Source organism: Petaurus breviceps, unplaced genomic scaffold (genome assembly GCF_028583685.1).
Source record: "Petaurus breviceps papuanus isolate PSGF00001 unplaced genomic scaffold, PetGlider_PUasm1.0 90564, whole genome shotgun sequence".
In the NCBI taxonomy this organism is placed as follows: domain Eukaryota; kingdom Metazoa; phylum Chordata; class Mammalia; order Diprotodontia; family Petauridae; genus Petaurus; species Petaurus breviceps.
Genome location: NW_027187275.1, coordinates 3,885,035 through 3,899,277, shown reverse-complemented (window position 1 = coordinate 3,899,277; position 14,243 = coordinate 3,885,035). Strand labels below are relative to the sequence as shown.

The 14,243-nt window shown below is 34.4% G+C and overlaps 1 protein-coding gene across 1 annotated transcript in view; it reads left to right on the top strand.

Moving 5' to 3' along the window:
- DPYD (dihydropyrimidine dehydrogenase) overlaps positions 1 to 14,243 on the top strand; it is a 1,126,518-nt gene that overhangs the window by 357,013 nt on the left and 755,262 nt on the right. Inside the window, exon 6 of the mRNA XM_069063397.1 lies at positions 8,065 to 8,261. Within this exon, the coding sequence (XP_068919498.1) occupies positions 8,065 to 8,261 (197 nt within the window). The remainder of the gene's footprint in view (positions 1 to 8,064; positions 8,262 to 14,243) is intronic.

The window sequence follows — 14,243 nt, the reverse complement described above, 5'->3', positions numbered from 1 at the left end:
CATGGTAGTGCTCAATAAATACCTACTGAATTAAATTGAATGAAATTGCTAAGCTTTCAAAAAACTGTCCAGTTCATTTTATTCTTCATTCAAATTTAATTTGATTTTCCTGAGGGGGGAAAAGTTCCATGTATGTTTGTAGTATTTTAGTGAGTAATGGTGTCTTCATTTATATACATTGGCTAGAACTTGAGCCCCCCATCTCCCAGTATTTCTAGTATCACAAAAAGTAATGGAAATATATAATAAAAGTTGTATCTTGCTTCTATGTGTATGTAACAAGGCAGACATTTCACAAATCTTATTCCATTTTACGTATCACAGCTTAGCTTTGCAATGCAATATGAGCTTTTCAGTCTATGAAATGCATTAATAACCACATTAAACCCTCCCATATTGTGTGAGTTGTCAGCCATAAATGATTCCTTTAAAAAAACAATTAGCTATCTTCTGCTTTTACAGTTTGTAAAATACAATGTTAATTTATAAATGCTGGTAAATTTTAACATGGAAAAGTTAAGTTTTTTAATCACTAGTTTGCATAGCTAAGAGTACTCAACTGAGTACAAGAAAATTAACATTTATTCAAGCCTAAATGAAATGTGCTGTATACTCCCAGATTGTGTTAAATGGCATATTTTAAAATGTGTGTATGAAAAGTTTGTGAAATAAGTGATGTCTTACTTTGAAAATACATATATGTATATGTAATAAAAATTAAACTATCTGTATGTAAGCTTTATATTTTCTCAAAATATTCTATTTATGGGGCAGCTAGGTGGTGCAGTGAATAGAGCACTGGCCCTAGCATCAGGAGTTCAAATCTGGTCTTGGATACTTAACACTTACTAACAGTGGGACCTTGGGCAAGTCACTTAATGCCAGTTGTTCTTCCTTCCCTCCTTCAAAAAAAGACAAAAAAATTAATTATTTTCAATTCAAATTACTTCTTTTATTTATTTTTTTATTTTTAGAAAATTATAAGGCAATAGATGGTATTTTGGATTAGCACTTGTCAAGTGAAATTTGTTTCTTGACAAGATAGTTTTGAACCCATTATTTTTTATGGTCCTTCTATGCTGAGCTTCCTGTTTAGGATAGAGAAATGGAATAATCACACACAAAGACAGACAAACACACACACATACATACACTTTTAAACACTCATGCCACTTTTCCCCTCCTCTTTTCTTATATAGAAAAAGTATGACCAAAAATCAGAAAATGTTTTTTTCTTTTCAATATAGGTTTCATTTTCATCTTTCCACTTATTAATATCATATGGTTTTGAAAGAGCTATTGTAAATATTGTAAATAAATATTTCACACTTTTTTAAAAAAAACATCTTAATATTTTTTTCTTTTTATGTGGAAATTATGTGTACTTCATTTCAAGGAGCATTTTTTTCTATTTTAGTCTGCAAAGTTGAATTGGATCCAAAAAAAGACTTTTTCTCCAAATCATATTTGCCATATCTTCTGATAAATACATTAATTTCTATAGTTAGGGATTCATTCTTTTGACTTAAGATTTCTTGCCTATTTTTCCTTTAGACATAATAATTGGTGGCTGCTTCTTAGCCAGAGTTTTGGGATTTTTTGGAGTTGCTTTTCCCTGATATTATTATTGTGGTTATCAAGGAAGTTATCCCCCAGTTCTCCCATATTTGTATTAAACTGTCATAGTCATCATTTTTATGATATAATAAAATTCTATTACATTCATATACTACAATTTTTTTCAGCCATTTCCCAATTGATGGAGGCCTATTTTGTTTTCATTTCTTTGCTACTAGAAAAATAACTAAATATATGAGTCATTCCCCTTTGTCCTTGTCCTCATTGGAGTTTGTGTCTAATAGTTGTAGGGATATACAATATGTTGACTATTTAGATATACTTACAAATTATTTTCAAAATGACTGATCCCCTAGTTCATAGCTCTATTAACAATTCTTTAATGTCAAATGTACTGTAATAATTGTAATTTTCTTCTTTGGTGATATTTACCAATCTGATAGTTGTGAGAGCCTCAGAGATTTTTGCTTTTCTTATTAGTGAGTTTAAACATTTTTTTTTTTTTAGTTTTTGGAGGGGGAAGGTAGGGCAATTGGGGATAAGTGACTTGCCCAAGGTCACATGGCTAGATTTGGACTAAGTGTCTGAGTTCAGATTTGAACTCAGGTACTCCTGACTCCAGGGCCGTTGCTCTATTCAGTGTGCCACCTATCCACCACTGCTTTGAACACTTTTAATATGATTGCTGATAACTTTTATTTAATTATTTGAGAACCACTGCCTGTTGATATCCTTTGACCATTAATCTAATTTTTTAAAAATTATTTATGTGTCTCAGATGTTGGGCCTTTACCAGAAAAAAATTTTGATATGAATATTTCAAACAATTAGTAAGCATTTATTAAATATCTACTATATTCCAGTGACTGGACTAGCAGTTATCAGAGGAGATCAAGACAGTCTGGAGGAAAAAAGAGATGGTTCTTGAACTTCATATTACATAAGTAGAAACACTCTTTGAGGAAGACTTGAGGGAATTAATAATTTATGATTCTAACTGAATTTAGTTTGCTTTTACAGAAACTTTTCAATTCTGTTTCATCAAAAATGTTCATTTTATCTTTGTTCATCATCCCTATGCCCTTGTTTGTGTAAAAATTCCCCCTTTATACATAATTTTGAAAACTATCCTCTTAATTTATCCTTTAATTGTTTTAAGATAGAAACTTTTATATTTAGGTCATGTATCTATTTGGAGTTCTTGTTGAACAGAGAATGTATTTATCTAAATCTAATTTCTGTTAAACTGCTTTCCAGTTTTAGCATTTTTTTTCTCCTAGCATCCTTACTCATGTAGTAAGGGCCCTTTGGTTTATTAAACACTATAATACTATGTTCAGTTGCTTCTGGGGTATTTTAACCTAATTTGTTCCACTGATCAATTTTTCTATTATTTAACCAGCACTAAACTATCATGATGATAACTCTTTTGTAGTGTAGTTTGAGATCTGATACTACTAAGTCTTCTTCCCTCATACTTTTTTTCTCATTCTTTCTTTTACGATTTTTGGCCTTTTGTTTCTACAGATTAATTTTGCTATTATTTTTTGAGGTCTTAATAGTTTTTCATTTCACCAAGTTGATACATTAATTTTATTAGAATTTTAATTTTATTATATCATGTAATATAATTTTAATTTTATTGTATTATGTATTATAATTTTAATTTTATTTTCTTAGCATAGCCCAAACATGAGGTTTGCCAGGTTAAGGAAAAACATTATTTGAAAGGCAACCAATTAAGTCTAAATAGCTGTTTGTACCTTCTTGTAAAATAGTTTATCATAGCCTTTGTTGAGAGCAAATTTTGGTGGGGAAAGGAATGAAAGAACATAAGAACACTGAAAAAAAAAGCAGAAGGGTGGATGAATTAGTATTTAGTGACGTGAATTCTAAGAGGGATGGTTTGAAAAGCCAAAAACAATTTTGATGTTTTTTTTTTCCTGCATACCAGGATGCCTACTTATTTAGCACCTATTATGTTTGTAGGGAGGGTAAGTTTCATGTATTCTCATGGATAGATAGTTGCTCTTAAAGTCACAAAGACGGGTTCAATGTACATATGTACATGTTGACTCCTTCTATAGAATATGAGTTCCATGAGGATAGCAACTGTTAGACTTTTGTCTTTGTGTCTCTCAGCATTTAGAACAATAGCTAACATGTAATAGAAACTAAATAAATGATTGTTGATTAAGTGATTGATATAAAATAATTCAAGGAATTGCAAACTTAGTTGCTTTTTTAACAGAGTTCCAACAGATTCTGGGCTGAAATGTTCCTCTAATACTACACATGCTCATGTGTCAAGTTTATGAGTTCTTCCTTGAATTCCTCAGTTGCATACTTGTGACATAAACCATTCTGTTTTGTTCCCCCTCCCAGCTTATCTTTACCAAAATAGTCTCCATGTATTTCTCACTTTCCCTCATAGAATCTGTTTATGAAAAGGGGAGTTGGTTCCCTCCCCCAAACGCAATTGAATGAATCACAAGAAAAAAAAAAGAAACATGTAACAGAAATAACAAGGTGTTAATATGTTAAATTAAGTGTGTGTGGGGGGGAATTCTGTCTTGTTATACCATATTAAAATGTGAAGGAGTCTTCCTGATAAAGTTATAAGGGCAGTTACCCACTGAGTAGCTGAAGAATAACCATACGTCTTATGACCTTTAAAAAGCCAAGCTTCCTTTCCTAAGAGATTGTTTGTGACAGTGTCCAGCATTTTGGAATGCAACTCCTTCAGCTCTACAGCATTGTATTTAAGGGAAGAGAAAGGAGATTTCACTTTTTCCCTCCTCTCTTCCATTATGGCATCTTGTGGTAGAGCTATTAACTCAGTAGGAGATACTGGATCCAGTAGAAAGTAGAGAGAGTATACATGTGCATACAAACACATACACACATAAATATACATATACAAAGAAAGAAGGGAAAAACAACTGCTTTCAAGGTAGGTGATCTGTGGCAACAGAGAAGAGAATCAACAATAGATTCAAGAAGATAATTAGCTTTGTCAGTTTAGAGTCAAACTGCTGAGTGAAATAGACAGGGATCCCAGCTGAGCAAACATGCTGGAAAAGATGTGTTACCCATCAGAATACCACAAGAAAAGAAAATGGATCATGTCCCTGAAATATCAGAAACAGAAGTTACCTTAGCCAGGTACTCCCTACACAGGTAGCTTACTCAGTGTGCTCTAAGTTCATAGCCATGCTCTATGGTGATTCTCTGAGTGAATCCTAGGATTGTGGGAAGCACATTTCATAGCACCTGGCTGCACCTGGAATGCAGTGAGCTATTAATACATGCTTATTGATTGACTAAATGTCTTTGCTTGGAGTTAATTATGTCTATTTGCTAATTATTAAAGATAAACTAACATGTGGGGGTTCACAAGATGTAATTTTAAGAATGTCAACTGGCATCATATTCATCTCATTGTGGACCTAACCTCCAAACCAATGAGTGCTAAGTTGGGAAAGTATCTCAGGGGAAGTACTGTACTCTTATCTTCTTAATGTACAACACTTTCTCTGTTCTTCCAATCTAGGTTACTTCTCTTGTTTCTTTTGAAAAAATGTTTTGTTTTCCTTCTAGAATGAGCACGTAGCCATGATTCTCATTCCACCATATTTTCCTGATGGCTATCATGTCAGTTTTTTTTTCCCTCCATGGCTAGCTAATCTTGCTTTGTAGTCATATAGGAGTGCTAGGCTTGACTGAGTTGTCCTCGGGGCAGGGCACAGTAGCTCCTGTGGTTAATTTGTACTGTTTCCTCTCTCATCTCCCTGCATATGACTTTCTTCTTCCAGAAGAAGAAACTACTCTTTCATAGTAACCAGCACTCTGCCTCCTGTCCTTTTTGCCTTCTATGCCCAACCAAAACCTAAAATTATAGTTTGAAGCAGAGAAATAAAGGAGAATAGGGCAGGGGAATCTAGTAGTTCACTTCTTGGAAGAAAATCCCTTTATATAAATTCATTTTTTTAGAGATTCATTTTCCTCATCTGTAAAATAGAGAAAATACTATTTCTTATGCCTCACTCATAGGGCCATTGTGGAGCTCAAATAAAATCAATAATATGAAGTACACTATAACTGTAATTCAAACACTCAAATAGATATGGGATTTCATTCATTTGAATATTCCCTTCAGTGATGCAGATTGAAATTCATTCATCTAACTCTTTTAACTGTTTTAACATAAGTTCACCACTGGATGTCTCTTCATTTTCTTCATGTCCATCCTTGCCTTTTCCTGACATTGTGAGGGTACCAGTAGAGCATACTGACTCAATCTCCATTTCATTCCTCACCTCTACTATATAAGCAACCGTTTCTCTATTATAATTAAACATTTCCTTGATGTTATCTTATTTATATTCCTCAAAGAGAAAATGACATATAAATGTGAGGGTTTTTATTAAAAATATGAATAGAAGAAATGGATAAGCAGTATATATTCTCAGATTTTTGTTTACAAATTTGAAAGATAATTTTCATCTTTAAATGAATTGGCATTTGCCAAAATCTCAAGATAATTTTATTCTGAAGAAAATGGAAAGGTGTGGGATGACCGATACAAGTCAGGTAAATTCAAAACTGGTTGAATAATTATAATTAAATTGTATTAATTGAAGTAAAGATATCAACCTGGAAGGAGAGGTCTCTCATGTAGTAAGTACCCCGGAGATTCTGCTTAGTTCTGTGCTATCCTCACATTTTTAAGCATAGAAGGCATACTTCATAATTTACAATGACAAAATCCTGGGGTGCATGGCTAAAATACTGAGAGGCAGAATCAGAATTCCAAAAGATATTGAAAGGTCACAATAATGGGCAGAAAAAAAGATTAAGATAATAGGAATACATATATAATCTTTAATTTTTTAAAATAAATTATAAGAACTGAGGGTTTTAAGGAATTTCAAGTTTAGTATCAATAAAGAATTTAGCCATTGTGGCTACAAAAGCTAATAAAATCTTTGGCAGCATTAAGAGAAGATTAGTGTCTAAAACTGGTGAGGTAAGAGACTATATTTTGAGCAAATCTGGAATATCATATTTCATTCTCTCCACCACATTTCAGGAAAGGAAATCAAGAAGCTGTATCTTTTCCAAAGGATGATCACCAAGATGACCATCCAAAACTTTGCCAAAAAAAATTCAAAGAAATGACGATGTTTACTCTGGAGAAGGAAGATTAAAGAGGGCACTGGACTTGTCTTGGAAAGAGGCATCAGGCTTATTATCTTTCTATTTTTATATCCAGAAAAATAATAGGTGGAAGTTAGAGAGTAGTGTAGGCTTCTTGAAAAAGGGAAAAAAAATATGTATTTTTAGAGGGGGAAGGTAGGGCTATTGGGGTTAAATGACTTGCCAAGGTCACCAAGCTGGTAAGTGTTAAGTGTCTGAGGCCGGATTTGAATTCAAGTCTTCCTGACTCTAGGGCTGGTGCTCTATTCACTGTACCACCTAGCTGCCCCAAAAGGGAAATTTTTAAAAATTAATTCTAACAATTTGAATTACCCAAATGCAAAATTGACTACCTTATGAAACAGTGCATTCCTAATCCATAGAAGTCTTCATAATCACTGGAGTGTTTGTATATAGAGTTTGTATATAGTGTTTGTCCATAGAGCAATGGACTAAAGCAGGGAAGACCACACTTAAATCTTGCCTCAAATACAAGTTAAATGCCATTTAATTTCTCTCTCTCTCTCTCTCTCTCTCTCTCTCTCTCTCTCTCTGTGTCTGTGTCTCCCTCTGTCTCTTTGTGTATGTGTGTCCATTTGTCTCATTTCTGTAAAAAGATAAAATCACGTTAAATCCTGCACAGGGCTCTGTTGAAGAATAATTTGGATAATATATGTAAAGTGCTTTATAAACATTAAAACACTATATGAATACTATCAATGATTATATAGGGGGGAGGCAGCTATGTTCAGGTTGAACAAGATCATGTCAGAGTTTCATTCCCACTCTGAGATTATATGATTCCTGTATATTGAGTTTGATAGGAATCCACTTTTTGTCATAGTATTTTCAAAGTTATCCCAATTATTGCATTTTGTGAATCAATTTTTTATTAAAATAATTGCATTTTTATGTAATTGTAGGTTTTTGGATTTAGGCACCTGGTCAAATTATAAAATGTCAGCTAAAGGGGAAATATGATTTGATTAACAGACTTTTGTTTCCCAAGGATGTAATATTCTCATCAGATTATTCCTGTTGGTAACAAATCTGTTTTCCTGAAGCATGTCTTTGCTAAAGAGAATTGACAGATTTTGGCCACCAGAGTCCCCGACTTTATCTAATGCCTCTTGCTTGTACTTTCCATATTAACACTAATATGCTATTACTTATATCCATTTAAAAATGTCATTACATAAAAGGATATTTTTCAGTAATTAAAAAAAATGCTTTGAGGGTACCAAATTTAGCTGTGAACTTCTCACAAGGTGAATTGATTTCTTCCAGGTATTCAAAGCAATGAATATTCCACAAGTCAGGAACCCTTCTCTGCCTCTTCCAGAAGATATGCCTAAAGCTTATTCTGCGAAGATTGCTCTTCTTGGTGCTGGGCCTGCAAGTATAAGCTGTGCCTCCTTCTTGGCTCGATTAGGCTACTCTGACATCACTATATTTGAAAAACAAGAATATGTGGGTGGTTTAAGGTAATGACTACATGCATTTTATGTTTATAGTGTAAGAAATGATGGAGTCAAACAATGTGAATAGAGTTGGTTCATGTTCCTATAGAAACTACAGGCTTACAGATGGTATTTTAAAATTTGCATATTGCAAGCTCTCAAACTTTGTATAAATTAGTTTTCACTTTAAATTTTGTACTTGGCCGCAAGCTATGTTATTTAAAATTTCCTATGTCTTATTCCATAAATGCAAGGTTTACTCCTGACCAAAAAAAAAATTGATTGGACAAAGGCACAAGTAAGTCCAAAGAAAACTTTGTGTATCATTTTTTGGCTTTATTTTAAGCAGTACTGGCGATTGTTAAGGAACACATCAGAAATCAGAAACTCTAGCTTTAGAAATCATTAAAATTTTACTTTATATTTGTTTACCTATGTATATGTTGTTTTCCCTTAGAAAAATTTAAGCAAGTAGAGGACAGGAGAAAGATGCTTGTTTTTTGTGTTGCCAATTTCTGAAATAATACCTTATCCATTTTATGGGTCAGGACCTGAGATTTAGTGTAGGGAGCTCTCTAGTGATATATATTTGCAATTTGTGACCTTCAAGTCTTGCCTGTGACATCAAGAAGTTCATTTTCGAGCACAGACTCAAACAGCCAGTATATGTAAGAAGAACTTGAGACTAGATCTTATTGACTTTAAGGCTAGCTCTCCTTCCATTTCGCCAAATTGTCTCTCTTTATACTTGATGAATATGATTGCTTAGTAATATTTTTTGAAGGGCATATTTCAGTGGATTAACACTTATTGTCCATTCTGCCCCTTCAGTTTTAAATTTTAAATTAATTATGGTAGGAGGGGGAACAAAGCAAATATATTTAGGAAATGTGATACTATAATAGAGTAGAAAAAAGCAAAACAAGACAATTGTAATCTGGAGCCTTAGTTCTAGTTCTGACTCACATGTGTTCTCATGGATTTGTTATGTAGCCTTGGGCAAGTCACCTAAGCATCCCATCTCAGTTTTCTCATTTGTAAGGTGAATGCTTTGGACTAGATGATGGAACTAGATGGACAAGCTCTCTTTCAGCTCTAAATTTATTCTCCTAAGACATTTAGTTTCAGTTTTTCAATCTCTAAAATAGTGATAATGTTCTACCTACCAGATTTATCGAGAACACAGAGCTTTAAAACCTTGAAGCATTGTACACATATAAACTACTTACCTAGAAATAATCTATTCCAATTTATGCTTATACAATATCTACCCCCTAATACTTCATCAATACACATCATCATTGTAAAACAGTTATTTCAGCTCTTTTAGTTGTTTTTCCTATACTACCATAGTATGTTTATTTCATATTTCTGCTTTTCAAACTTTCAAAATGATAAACCCAACAAAAAGAAATTTTAAAATGTAAACATATAAAATGAATAGAACATAAACAAAAGATATAATAAATTAGATAAATTATTAGATAATCACCATTCTTCTTACAATTACCAACCAACTTTTTGATAATTATGCTCATGACATTTGTACTATTTTCAAACTGGCAATGCGCAAATAAAAAATATGCCTTCTTCCAAAATATGTTCTGGGCAGTGATCACTACTATAATATTTTAAAATTGTGGTTCTTACTGTACTATATTTCTTTTTTTTTTCATTTTTCAAATGCTTTATTAAATTCTGATTTACATCATTCATTTCCGACAGATTTTGAGTTACACGTTTTTCCCCTACCCACAACCCCAAAGTTGCAGTCCCACAGTATATCCCCTCCTCCAATCTGCTCTCTCCCATATCTTCTCTCATACACCCTTTGACTTTTCCAGTAGGTCATGGTGGATCTCTATGCCCCAGTGCCTCTATATCTTATTTCCCAATTACATGTAAAATAGTATTATTAATAGTATGTGTATATATATATATATATGTGTGTGTGTGTGTGTGTGTGTGTGTGTGTGTGTGTGTATTTAAGCATTTGATATTAAAACTTTGAATTCCACATTCATTCACTTCCTCCCTTGTCACCCACCCTTACTGGAAAGATAAGCAGTTCAGTATAGGTTATACATGTGTAGCTTATGTGAAACATTAACATAGTTGATATATTGTAAAAGACTGACTATATTTCCCTCCCTCCTATCCCACCTCCCACTAGTTCTATTCTCTACTTTGATCCCATCTCTTTTCAAAAGTAGGTGCTTCCAACTTCCCTCCCCCCCCCAGCCTTCCCTCCATTCCATCATCCCCTCTCTCATCCCCTTCCCCCCTACTCTCCTGTAGGGTGAGATACCCTATTTAGTGTGTATTTCATTCCCTCCTGAAGCCAAATTCAATAAGAATAATTTTGACCCATTCCCTTTCTCCTTCCTATTCTTCCCCTCCATTGTAACCATTTTCCCTTGCCTCTCCTCACCTCTTAATTTCACCTTTTAAGTATCATCCCTTCCTAATAAATTGGTCCTGTGCCCTCTACCTATGTCTACCTGTAAATATATATACACATTCACATATGTATTCATATGCCCATATACCCTTGGATATAGACATATGTGTGTATGTATGTATGTATATATATATATATTTCTATTCCCTTCAACTATTTTCATACTGAGAAAAGTTTCAGCAGTTATAATTATCGCTTTTCCATGTAGGAATGTTAATAGTTCAAATTTGATAAGTTCCTTATCATTTCTTTTCCGTGTTTACCTTCTCATGCTTCTCTTGCTTCTTGTATGTGAATGTCAAATTTTCTATTCAACTCTGTTTTTTTTATCAAGAATGCTTGAAAGTCATCTATTCCACTGAATGACCATATTTCCCTCTGAAACATCAGTTTCGCTGGGTAGGTGATTCTTGGTTTTAATCCCAACTCTTTTGCCCTCTGGAATATCATATTCCAAGGCCTTCGATCCCTCAGTGTAGAAGCTGCCAGATCCTGGGTTATCCTGATTGTGTTTCCACAATATTCAAATTGTTTATTCCTGGCTGCTTGTAATATTCTCTCCTTGATCTGGGAATTTTGGAACCTGGCTGTAATATTCCTAGGAGTTTTCTTTTTGAGATGTTTTTCAGGAGGTGATTGGTGGATTCTTTCAACCTCTATTTTGTCCTCTGGTTCTAAAACATCAGGGCAGTTTTCCTTGAGAATTTCTTGGAGGATGATTTCTAGGTTCTTTCTTTGATCATGGCTTTCATGTAGTCCAATAATTGTTAAATTATCTCTCCTAAATCTATTTTCCAGGTCAGTGGTTTTCCAGTGAGATATTTCACATTGCCTTCTATTCTTTCATTTGTTGGATCTGTTTAATAGCATCTCTTGATTTCTCATGAAGTCATTAGATTCCATTTGCTCCAATCTAATTCTGAAGCAATGATTGTCCTCATTGAGCTTTTGAGATTCTTTTTCCATCAGGCAAATTCGGCTTTTTAAGGCATTCTTCTTCTCATTGTCTTTTTGAGCCTCTTTTACCAATTGAGTTAGTCTGTTTTTTAAGGTGTTATTTTCCTCTGTCAGGCTGTTGACTCTCATTTTGTAATTTTCTTGCATTGTTCTCATTTCTCTTCCCAATTTTTCCTCCACTTCTCTTATCTGCTTCTTAAGGTCTTCTATGACCTGTAACCAGCTCTTATTTTCCTTTGAAGCTTTTGGTGCAGGAGTTCTGACTTCACTGTCTTCCTCCTGTTTCATGCTTTGCTCGTTTTTGTCCCCAAAATAGCAGTCTAATGTTGGAATCTTCTGTCTGCTTTGTTTCCTTTGCCTGGTCATGTTACCTGCCCCTCAGTCACTTGACCCCTGGGCTTTTTGCCACAGTAGGACTCTGACACCAGACAGGAGCTTTCATCCCAAACCCTGGGGTTGTCTCAGTTGCTGGAGGTATTAGATGGGTGCCCTCTCTGAGGTCTCCCCACACTGGCAAGCTGGACACACACCCCAGGATCTCCACCCTAGACTGCAGTCCAGATCCAAGAAGGTTAAAGCAAGAGCGATTACCCCTCAGACTGGTGCTTGGTCCCGCTACACTCTGTAGGCCAGTAGCTGAAGCTGCCATGTGGTGCTGGCTGGCTGTGTGGATGTCTCAGTGGCTTCTCGCCCTGGGGGCAAAAGCCATGCACTCCCACTTACTGGGTCCCAAAATCTAGACTGCACTGACCTCTCACTTTGTCCTTTGCATCTGTGTGTTGATAAATCTGGAAACCGCCATAGCTGCTGGTGATCTGGTGTCCCACCAGCCAGGGGCTGGTCAGACCTGCCCTGGGGCTAAAACCTCAGTTCCCCCTTTGGTCCTGGGCTTGGCTCTCAGAGCACTGTGCTGGCTGATTGCTGCCGGCCTGCCGGGCTGTCATCAGCGAGATTTTAGCTTCTCTGTGTCATTTTGTGTGTTCTGTAGCTCCAAAGTTTGTTTAGAGTCCCCTTTTACATGGATTGGGGAAGGTGGAAGCTGGGAGCCGTAAGGAGGACCTGCTTCTACTCTGCCATCTTGACTCCGCCTCCATGTACTTTATTTCTGAGATGTAAATTTTATATCTTTAATGATCACACAGAATAAATTTAATCATATTGTGACTGTCATTTTTGCTTGTGTTTTCCAAGTCTGCTGGCAACTCCCAATGCATGTTAATATATATTTAACTTTTAGAAAACAGCTAAATATTAATAGCTAAACAACTAACATCAATGTTCATGAATACCAAAAACAGTATTTTTTTGAGATACAAATCATCAACTATTTAGTGGACTTCTTTGAGAACATGACTACTTGTCAAGTGATGATTATTTTATGATTACTTTATTGTACTATTGGCATTTACTATACTCTGTATTTTTCCAAACATCAATCTCTGATGACAGCATATCATATATTCTATAGAGGCATATTTGTTCATTTAGGGAAATAGAGGCCCACCTCATGATTTTGCTGAAAGGGAATGAGGCACTCTCTTTGTAAGTAAAAGTTTCCCTCAGATTTATTAACTTAAAAGAAAAAAAAAATAATCTCTTAGAAACACATGCTGTAAATGAAGTATTTGTATACTTTTTTCAATTATACACATGAGTAAACATGTAAATTCCTAATTTAAACAAAATAGACTTTATCCTTGCCTATTTAGTGACCAATTGCAAAAGAAGATCCTTGCCCCTATGTTGCATTCATAATTCTCTTTTTAAGGAGAAAAATGGTTCTAGTTTCAGAATGGGCCAGATTAAAAAAAATTGAAGGGAATATTTACATAGAATATTGTTCTGAATAGCTTTTCTTCTTATTTTAAATCAGGTCATAGAAATTAGTTTTATTTTCTGTCACTTATTTTCACTAAACCTATCCCTTTACATAAAATTATATTTTTGCCATTTGTAGTTTAATGATACTGTTTTTTCCCAGGTTAGAGAACAAACATATTTTTCCACATTTTTGTTTTTCTAGTTATTTCTAGGGAAGTATCCAATAGTTCACAATTATGTGAAGTTTGTTTCTAAGCTAGCCTCACAACAAAAGAATGAAAAGAAGCTGGTGGTTAATGCAGATTTCTTTTGAAGATGGGATATAGACACCATTGCTGCCACAATTTTCTTGTTAATTTATGTTCTCCCTTACAGAGTTGATTCTTATTCTCTGGTCTCTTCAAACCAAAGTGCTTAAAAAAGATTAAATTAGCTTCATATTTGAAATCAATTGCCTCAAAGATGTGATGTCAGGTTTTATCTTTCCCTCTCCTCTGAATATGAACAGATTCTTCCTTCCCAAGAGAATAAGTATTACAGTCCATTTGAAAAGAATTGTCAAAGTTGCTGAAAAACATCATTTCCTTAATGTCAATGCTCTACCCAATCCTTAACATAACCAATGGTCTTTCTTTCCTCCTGTTTCTTCTTTCCCAAGATGAGTTTAAAAGGGTTAAATGGACTTGAGGGTATTATCAAAGATAGTTAACACTAGTGAAGAAAATATCAGGTGAGTTCTTCTCTATACAGACGTTTCTTTGTTTCAA